At 37.1% G+C, this 10073-nt stretch overlaps 2 protein-coding genes across 2 annotated transcripts; one reads left to right on the plus strand and one right to left on the minus strand.

Annotated features, from left to right (window-relative positions):
• Positions 1 to 2230: 2230 nt before the first annotated feature.
• On the plus strand, positions 2231 to 3685 carry LOC145118525 (RNA-binding protein Y14-like). Its single transcript, XM_079054223.1, has 4 exons — positions 2231 to 2581; positions 3008 to 3144; positions 3222 to 3367; positions 3491 to 3685. Exons 1-4 carry the CDS (start codon positions 2299 to 2301, stop codon positions 3534 to 3536), a joined length of 612 nt encoding a protein of 203 aa, XP_078910349.1. The 5' UTR covers positions 2231 to 2298; the 3' UTR covers positions 3537 to 3685.
• Positions 3686 to 3689: 4 nt separating this feature from the next.
• On the minus strand, positions 3690 to 9839 carry LOC145118524 (uncharacterized). Its single transcript, XM_079054222.1, has 11 exons — positions 9606 to 9839; positions 9112 to 9281; positions 7718 to 8460; positions 7505 to 7611; positions 7364 to 7426; positions 7179 to 7268; positions 6928 to 7093; positions 6437 to 6626; positions 5580 to 6346; positions 4346 to 4927; positions 3690 to 4271 (listed from the first exon to the last, which is right to left on the minus strand). The coding sequence occupies exons 3-11, from the start codon at positions 8267 to 8269 to the stop codon at positions 4164 to 4166; spliced, it is 2625 nt and encodes an 874-aa protein (XP_078910348.1). The 5' UTR covers positions 8270 to 8460; positions 9112 to 9281; positions 9606 to 9839; the 3' UTR covers positions 3690 to 4163.
• Positions 9840 to 10073: the final 234 nt, after the last annotated feature.

Raw genomic sequence — 10073 nt, forward strand, 5'->3', positions numbered from 1 at the left:
GTTCAACAATTGTCATCAAATAAAACATATCCCAATATCACAAATAAAATCCTCGGCCTGTGTGTACGGATCATGCCGGCGCCTTCCCGCAATCGTTACTAGTACCTGAAACACATAACACATAACACTGTAAGCATAAATGCTTAGTGAGTTCCCCAAAATACCACATACAACACATATTAGCCACTCGAGGCTATAATTCTGTATGACCCTCTGGTCAAAGTGTCTCAGTGGGACCCTCCAGTCCCATAACTCTGTGGACCCTCTGGTCCTAACTCTGTGGACCTTCCGGTCCTAACTCTGTAAACTCTGAATCATACATAGCACAGAATCACATAGATATCACATCATATAATAGCATACAACATACTCTGTCACATACTCTAATTACCACTCTAGGTAAAGTATAGTGAGAAGACTCACCTCGGGTAACTCGGTAAATCTCGAACTCGGAAATACTGATCTAGCCTCCGCCTAATCACATAAAATAATTACTCTAATCAATACGACTCTCAAAGGCTAGGCTATTCCCTCTCTGAGTTCTCTCAGGAGGGTAAAAGACCATTTTACCCCTCCAATGGCTCAAAAGTCCAAACATTGACTGGACCCTAAAAGTCAACGAAAGTCAACGGTCAACTTTGACCAGACTCGTCGAGTGCACATAGGTGACTCGGCGAGTCCAAGCGTGTCCTCTGGGTCTATCTAAACCTCACTCGACTCGCCGAGCGAACCTTCCACTCGACGAGTCACCACTGGTCATGAATCGCGGGTCAACCCAACTCAACTCGTCGAGTCCCCTTATGGACTCGGCGAGTTCCTTCCATGGCAACACTCAAAAGACCTTCTGAGGTCAGATCTGCTTCACCAACTAGTAGATCTAACCTTCTAGCACTCAAAAGTCACGTAAAGGTTCGAACTTTAGGCCCATGCATCACACTATCATCTCTATATGCCAAAACAACCCTTAATATAATAACCTAGGCCCCAAAACTCATAAGGGATTGCATAAAGCTGAAGAATAGGGTCTCTCTGGACCTCTCAAGGTCCAGATCTGATAATATTGTCACAAGGGGACATCACACCCACTAGATCTCTTACCAAAGTGAAGAGATGAAACCCTAGATTCATGAAATCTATTACTCAAATGAAGATAGACATGAATCCTTACCTCCCACAGCAGCTCTGAAAGAAATGATGGGAGATTTGAGTCCCACAAGTCAGCCTAGCTCGAAGTCCTTCCTTCCCTTTGCTAAAACACACCGAAGAATGATGAATTACCCCTCCTCTTGCACTACAAGCTTTCTCTCTGCTATCTCTAGGGTTTCTCGGGGGTGCAGTGGCCGCAAATGAAGGCCATAAAGGCCTTTAAATAGGGCACAGGCCCCAAGATTTAGGGTTTCTGCCGCCAGCACAGACTCGTCGAGTCACGTAGCCGACTCGTCGAGTCCATTCATTAATCCAGTCAGCGAATCGCAATCCTACTCGACGAGTCTAGGCGCCAACTCGTCGAGTCCCTCTCTTTAACTCAAAATAAAATGTTAAAATAAAATACCTGGAAATTCGGATGTTACAGGTTTGGGGTAATTTGCGCGTTTGGTCCCTAACTTATTTTTTTAACTCGGAAGGTCCCTACTGTTTGTTTTTGTTACACATTTGGTCCCTGTCCTGACCTAAAAGGACTATTATGCCCTTATTTAAATAAATTAAAATAGTCTTTTTAGGTAAGATAAAGTGATGCGGATGTGGGATTGGGGGTGTGTTTATTTAAATAAATTAAAAAATCAAGGACAAAATAAACTTTTAGGTAAGACAGGGACCAAGCGCGCAACAAAAACAAACAGTAAGGACCTTCCGAGTTAAAAAAATAAGTTAGGAACAAAACGTGTAAATTACCCAAACCATAGGGACCATTCGTGTAATTTACTCTTAAATATAAATTTAGTGTAAATTCATTGGTAACACAAAAAAAATTAAAAAATCAAGGACAAAATAATTTTTTAGGTAAGATAGGGACCAAGCGCGCAACAAAAACAAACAGTAAGGACCTTCCGAGTTAAAAAAATAAGTTAGAAACAAAACGTGTAAATTACCCAAACCATAGGGACCATTCGTGTAATTTACTCTTAAATATAAATTTAGTGTAAATTCATTGGTAACACAAAAAACAACCTATACGAGAATATGAGATACAGCCCTTACACTTTAAAGGTATGCCATAAACCACCCCTCACCACCACCCGATAAACAAAATAAGCTTTAAGGATTTACAGGCAATTTGCGATTGCGGAATTTGCCGGAATGTCGAATGCTGCCGACGTAGACGCGTTGGACTTTGAACCTGATGACGACGATCTCATGGACGAAGAGGCCGCCGTCGACGTCGATGCCTCTTCTCCTGGTGCTGCTGCTACTATCCCTAAACTTAAATCCGCTATCACTGGTGGATCTGCCGCCGCCGCTGCCGCACCGAAGAAAACTAAAGGCCGTGGTTTCCGTGAAGAAACAGACACCGGGCGAAGTAACCTTATGTCCGGTCGTTTCGATTCCCTCGATTCCGATGGCGGACCCGGTCCTGAACGATGTTAGTTATCTATCTACTCTTTCTCATCTTGCTTGTTTGCGATAGTTGTTTATGCACCTCGAGTTGAAGTTCGTGTTATTGTCTAACCTTTGTTTAGGTTTAGTTTTGCTCTATAAAATCATTTCTATCTTCAAGTCTTAGGTTATTAGCTAATAGATCTGATATTTTACTCTGAAAACCAATAAACATAGCTATTTCAAGGTGGACATTAGTTAATTGTTCAAGGTTTGGTGCAATTGTGGAATTGGATTAGGGCAAAGTAGTCTGTGATACTCATGCTTAAGAAACTGTCTGAATTGGAGAATGATTTGTAAGGAACAGAGTTTTGTGCTTACATTTCATGATGCAGTGGTAGCTCAATGTGTTAAAATGTGGAAAACTATGATAAGTTATTCTGAATTCCTAAACAAGATGAAACTTTTGTAGCAATTGAAGGATGGATTATTCTAGTTACTGGAGTTCATGAAGAAGCACAAGAAGATGATCTACAAAATGCATTTGGAGAATTTGGGGAGATCAAGAATTTGCATCTGAATCTTGATCGAAGAACTGGATTTGTTAAGGTAAAGTAAAGCTATCTTATCTTTATTAAGACTCCTATTCTATGCAAGAAATATGACAAGTGATTATTGTTTTCAAGGGCTATGCACTCATTGAATATGAAAGTTTTGAAGAAGCAGAGAAAGCCATAGCTTCAATGGATGGAGGTGAGCTTCTCACTCAAACAGTCAATGTTGACTGGGCATTCAGCAGAGGCCCTTTTAGAAGGAAAAACAACAGAAGGAGGTATGATTCATAATTTCATATCCATCAAATTACTAAACTATCAAATAAATATTCTTTTTTAAAAAGGGTATTCGTTTAAAAAGATATAAAAATGTGTTAACAAATGATATCATTTGTCTGTAGATCGCCACATGGGCATCGTTCAAGAAGCCCTAGAAGAAGATTTTGATTTGTATGCTTTTCAAGCAACGAATTAGGGTTTCTATTGTACTAGTAAACTTCATATGCAAGAGAGGATTCTTTTCTTGTTTTTATTACTTTTCTGATATTTCTGTAATCTGAAGCTTTTTAGACCATTTAAAATCAATTTTTACAAAATGCGTATGTTCTCCATGTATAATTTTTACAATAGAAGCTTTCATTTTTACAAGATGCTTATTGTTTTATGTTTTAAGCCTGTTATGTGTTCTTTTAACTGTTATATATACAAAAACTAGACTCTTTAAGTTAGAGTAAATTACATTTTTGGTCCATGTCTGTGTTCTTTTTTTTGCAATTTTGGTTCCAAAACGTTTTCTATTGCATATTCAGTCCTTATTTGAGATTCTTATAACGTTTTTTGTCACTGTTACAAGTAAAATAACTAATTTTGGTCCTTGAGTATAGTTGATTTATGCTATTTTAGTCCCTCATATGTTATCATTTTACTTGGAGCAGTGACCAAAACGTTACAAAAACCTCTGATAAGGACTAAAATCGCAAGAGAATTTTTTTTGGGTCCAAAATGGAAAATTTCAGCTGTACTCAGGGACCAAAAATGTAATTTGCTCTTTAGGTTTTGACCGGTTAACTATCTTCATGCTGCCACAGCCGTCCAGTAGACAACATTGCAACGGCTCACCGGAGTTCCTATGGTCTGCCACCACACCCAATGCAAATCCTCGGTTCTTTGCATTTCTGCCAACTGCATGCATCAATAAACAAAATCTCAAAAACCAAACCAAAAACATTAGGTTTATGTTGAAATTACGAAATTACCCTTCCATCTCTTAGCTCAAATATCACCGAGTTTTCCATGAATTGAATCGGTCGTGTGCCCGACACCCTTGAATCACAATTATCAGTTTCATTTTTCAATTCTTGATTTGGAAACCCGCAATCGCTCCATTTCCATGTTTCTTGATCCAAATCCAAGTATCTTATGTAAACATTCCCATTTGAACCGATCAAAAACAAGTGGGTCCCACCTACATAGGGTCCGGTTGATCCAACCAGTGTTACCCCGAGCCATGGTGAACCGTGTTCCACCCAACCCCAACCATCTATTTGATTCCAATGATACTCAATGAGCCTCCCGTCTTCCGATATCATGAACAGAGACCCAGTCAATGATTTTGACCATGGTCTCATTGCGGTCCCGGGCTGTCTCGATAGCACCATGTGTTGTGATTGATGGTGTCCGTGCCATAGCCCGGTCACCTTGTTGTACTGGTACAACCGTCCGTCTTTTCCAACCACAAAAACTATGTTTTCTCTAAATGTTTCTTGGTCGATTATACCCTCGATCTTTATGTTCCAAGGGTTTCGACAATCTTTCCATTTCAACTTCCTTAGCGCAACCTAAAAACACCATTAATTCATTAAATTTTGGTCGTTTTATAAAGGGAAATCTCCGAAAAAATCCCAATATTTCAGGTCGATTTACGGTTTAGTCCCAACATTTATTTTTTAAATAGAAAAATCGCGATTATCTAATTTTATTCGATAATCTGTAGTTTTCTGTTGAAAAAATAAGGACTGGTTTTTTAATTTGAGCAAAATATAAAACAATTGAGATTTTTTTGTTCAAAAAATAAAAATTGAGACTAAACCGTAAACTGACTCAAAATATTGGAACTTTAGTGGAGATTTCCCTTTTAAAACAAATAAAACTAAAATATTATTGTATCAATTGTGTAAATAAAATGACTAGTTGTGTAAATAAAGTGACTAAATAATTGACTATGTGTGTGTCTAGATAAGGCGCTTATACTTAAGATTTATGTTTTTCTTACTAGACCGAATAAATTGTCTTGATTTTACAGTAAATCACGGTTTTACTCTCATATGAGACGGGTTGGGAAGGAAAAATGATAAAAAGGTAAATGGTTAGTGTCTTAACCCAATAAGCTCATTATGTATAGTTTAAGTGAAAAATAAACAATCATATACAATTGTCCAGATTAAGTGCTTGACCCATTAAGTAAAAAAAAAAAAAAACATATTCACTTACTGTTAGTTGTAGCAACCCCCCGGTTTTGCTAATGAAGAACAACGAGTCCTCGGGTTTAACTTTTCCAGGAGATAGATTCCATGGCGGACCTCCGGTGACCTGTCGTCCTTTCTTAATCGCAGTGCAATTTATCCACGTCAGCTCATTCCCAAATCTTTCTCTAATAAGTAGATTGCTATTTTCATCCACCAAAAACAAACTTCCATTGTAATTTCCAACCACACCTTTCATACCCGTAGGATACACATGGTGAAGCCAAAACCACACATTTTCAACATTCAAATACTCAAAAACCAACCCGCTTTCCGTCACAAGAAAAAACGATCTACCCTCGTGCATCACTCGTAAACGGAAGTTTCTTTCGAGGGGTAAATATGTCACATCTTTCGATTTTCCAGGGGGCGTTAGGTAATATTGATCTTGTGGTTTGCCTCCGGCTCGCTTTCTCAACCATTTATCATCTTTCACCCCGGAAATACAATTCAACGGGCCACGATCCTCCGTGCAGTATTCCGCGTTCCACCCTTCACTCTCGGGGGCGTCTATTATCGACCATGTGTACTTATTATTATACGCTCGTCTCCGTGTGCTTACAACCCCGGTGGGGCCCGCCACATCACCACCGGTTTTTGATTGGTGGAGCTCCGCGAGCCGACCATCGTCTAAAGGGAATACGAGCCGACCCGCTTGATAATTTAGCCCGGAAACGTCTTTTGCAACTTTGGTTTGTGGTGGGTGCATGTGATTTACCCAATCTTTATCAACATCTGTCTTTTACATATGCTTTTTTAACTATGAAATTGGATACTTTTTGGGAGGTTAAAAATGAAAATGATTGAAAGATGTTTTGAAAGTACCTTGTTGTTTTGAAATGTTGTATTCGAAAATGGATCCTGAGGCGGATGTTAGAAATAAGGAGAACGGGTTTGTGTGTGTTTCGTCGGGTGTAACGAGTGTTATTGATGTGAGATGTTGATCTTTCGGGCTTCCATGAAGTAGCCATTTCCATTTTCTTTGATGTAACTTTCTCTCAACCAAGTTCCCACCCTGTAAATATTAGATTTTAATAACTAGAAAAAAATAAATAAATAAATAAATAAATAACTCATAGTTTTTGAAGTCGGGAACAAAAAGACGTTTCGTTTGTATAAATTAGTATAAAATCTTGTCATGATGACCAAAATTTTATAAGTGGGCAGTGCGACCTTTTCTGTTTTGCATTATACTCTAATTTTTTTCAATTATAGTGATCATGTATATTTAATTTTATATTTCAATATAATGAGGTATTTGGTCTTTTTAAGATTATATGCATGTACTCTAATTCCGTCCATTCTTGATTCCGTACTTTGGTCAATAGAAAGAGCGAATCGGAAAGAGGCCCGGTTTTTCTGTGTACACTACCACCACTCGATGGTGTCAAAGCAGTGTCTTGATCCGATTCTTTACTCCATATGTGTTTCTTCCATAATGGCTTTGAATTCCTATCAAATTCGAACAAATCCCCCGACAAACTGCATTTAATAATAAAAAAAAAGTACAAAAATTATGTTCTAACTTCAAATCACATTAAAAAAAACAGAGAAAAAAAAATGTAACCTTATGGTGAATACGACTTGTGCCCTAATTCCAGGTGCATGTACTATAGCTGCAACATCTGCACCAGGAGGCTTCCCATGGTTTATCCATCTACCCATGATTGTGAAAAGACATAAATACCCTTTACCCATGTTTATGAAAAGACATAAATACCCTTTTCAGAATTTAAAAGAAAAAAAGATAACCTTGGAGGATCAGCCTCACTAAGCTCCAATAGCAGCCCATTTTTCGTGCAGAAATAGATCCTCCTGTATTCATATTTTATAATATGAATTTGATCTAATTAATTTATTGGTTTGAAAGTAAAATTATTTGATCTTACTCACTCCGTATTATGTGATATAACACCAGATTTGATGAACATGGTTGTGCTAGAATCTTGAATTGGTGTGTACTCGATCCATATCGGCTGTGAATTTTCACTTAGTTGCATCTGCAAATTAGCAAATTAGTAAATAAAAATGTATTATTTTATATATAATATCAGTTTAATGATTAAAAAACACAACAAGACAAGAATCAAGATTCCATGGAAGAACCTGGTATAAAATTCCTGCTTCAGAAAGAGCAAGAACTGTGTGATTGATCAAGAACACAGAAACTGCATAACCAGCTTGTACAGGGAGTTCATGAGGTGCAATCACCCACTGCACACCATTCCAGAATCTCTCATAGATCGAACCACTAACTCCAGTCACCCAAATCGAATCTTCCGACATTTTTATCAGTGAAATTCTCTTCCTCGATGCCAAACCCCCAATCGTTTTATCATCTTTTTTAATCTTCTTCTTTTGTTGATCACCATCCTTTTTTGACTTTTGTTCTTGATCCAATTCAATCGGGTCAATGACGCCGACTTTGGTACAGATGGTGTCGTTGATACATGACACAAGATCATAAGGTGATTTCACTTGAACCCAAGTTTTGGATTCCTCTTCGAATTCCCAGAAAATGGTTGTCTTTTGATGGAATTTGTGATTGGTGTGGTGATCATGAGTATGGTGGTGTTGGCACGATGATGATGATGATGAAGGTAGAATCATGGATTGGATGATGATGATTACGATGATGGTGATGGAGAATCTGATCATGGTGGTTTGATTACTGATTTATGTGCATGAACAGGGTACCTCACGAATTAGATACAGAAACATGTATCTATATATACATGTGTATGTATGTGAGAGTAGAGAGAAGAAGGGTTCCGATTGTATCTTTTGCTAGTGATGATCCCATACATGGGCCATAGCTCATAGATGTTTAGATATAGTGTAGACTGAATCTTTTTCCAAATAACCAGGCAAAAACAAAAACCAAGTGTGTGTGAGAGAGAGAAAAACAGAGATTAGGTGGGGCTTAATTCATGGCCATTGGAAGAATATTAAAAAAGCTTAAAAGACAATAATTTAGACTTTTGTATATATAATAGGGTTAATTTTAATAAAGACATAAATACATTTTCATGTTTCTAAAAAAAAAAATAATAAATTAAATTAAACCAATTTATTTGTAATTATTTTTGGAGAACTGGTTTTAAGGTTACCAACTGGTTGCACATTATAAAAACATATGTACGTGTGTGATTGTGTATATATATGAAGTTGGTTTTTATGACACTATTATGGGTTATTTGAACGAATGAGAATGTTGTGTTATTCTGAACTTCTGAATATATGAAGTAGTTTATTTTTGATAATATTGTCGAACATTTTTTTCGTTGGTTTTCTTTAAGAAACTCTAAGGTTATGATTAATTTGATGGTCTGGTTGAGAAATCCAATTATGCCTTAACTTTGTACTTACTAGCTTCTTGTTAGTCTTTATTATTTGGTATAAGAAAGGTAAAAAAAATTAAAAGAATGATGCTCTAATGATGATGTGCTTTTAACAAATATGTCCATGGATTACAAAAAGGAAGAGGTCACAACTGCAACCTTCCATTCTTGTAACGATCCATTTCTTATAACCCCTTCAAGCTGACTTTTTGGATGATATTTATAAGCATATTGATGATGATGATGAGAACATAGCCCAATCTAATGATGAGGACCAGTGGCGGATGCTCTTAGGGGCCATGGCCCCCCGGTTTTGACGTTCAGAATACCTGTATATATGTAAATTAATTATGAAAAATCATCAAAATGACTAATTAGGCCCCATTGTTTTAAACATTCTTAAGCTTACTGTATGCATGTAGTATACTAATTATTAAGTAAGAGACTATATAAACAATCAACGGAAATTCCGAAAATCACTGCAAAAAATCAAATCTAAAACTTGTTTGTTTAGGAAACCAAATCAATCAAGAAACTGTCTTAAAACTTTATAAAAATCCACCAATCTATAATCTTATAAGCTTTGAGTTCAAGAAAATAATAAATCACAAGAACTTATTCCAGTTGTCAAGAAAAGAAATCTCAAAGCGGACCGGAAATGCCGCCTCCGCTTTTTGCCTCCTCACCGGTTGCCATTCAGTGCACTTCTCTCTCTATGCTGGTCGCCGACCTGCTCACAGCCTCCGTAGGATCTCTTCGCTCTTTGTCGGTCACATGGTTGTCGCCTGTGACCTCCTTGTACTCGGCTGCCGCTATTTCTCTGATTTTCCTTACTGCCCGAGTAACAATGAAAGTGTAGGTATTTGGTATCCCTAACTTTTTCTTTTTCTATGTCATTATTTGATATATAGAACTGATTGTGAATATATCTATCTAAAAGATATGAAAAGACTTAAGAGTCTAAAAGCTGCAAAAACCAACTTTTATTTTATTGAATAAACAAATTTATTTATTAATTCTTATTATTCCTTGTTCTCTTAAAATGGAAATGAAAGACAATCAAAATAATCATTAAGAAATACAGTATATATGCAAGTAATTAGTATGGAATGAGTAACTAG

The sequence above is a fragment of the Lactuca virosa genome, chromosome 6 (assembly GCF_052849685.1).
Source record: "Lactuca virosa cultivar CGN04683 chromosome 6, Lactuca_virosa_CGN04683_v6, whole genome shotgun sequence".
Lineage (NCBI taxonomy): Eukaryota > Viridiplantae > Streptophyta > Magnoliopsida > Asterales > Asteraceae > Lactuca > Lactuca virosa.

Bases quoted from the DNA above. Each gene is read 5' to 3' on its own strand.
- LOC145118524 (XM_079054222.1), bottom strand. From the start codon at position 8,269: ATGATCAGATTCTCCATCACCATCATCGTAATCATCATCATCCAATCC. The intron at 7,612-7,717 runs GTTCTTCCATGG...GCTAATTTGCAG, and splicing joins AAGCAGGAATTTTATACCAG to ATGCAACTAAGTGAAAATTC. The intron at 7,094-7,178 runs GTTACATTTTTT...TATTAAATGCAG, and splicing joins CAAGTCGTATTCACCATAAG to TTTGTCGGGGGATTTGTTCG.
- LOC145118525 (XM_079054223.1), top strand. From the start codon at position 2,299: ATGTCGAATGCTGCCGACGTAGACGCGTTGGACTTTGAACCTGATGAC. The intron at 2,582-3,007 runs GTTAGTTATCTA...AAACTTTTGTAG, and splicing joins CGGACCCGGTCCTGAACGAT to CAATTGAAGGATGGATTATT. The intron at 3,145-3,221 runs GTAAAGTAAAGC...ATTGTTTTCAAG, and splicing joins GAAGAACTGGATTTGTTAAG to GGCTATGCACTCATTGAATA.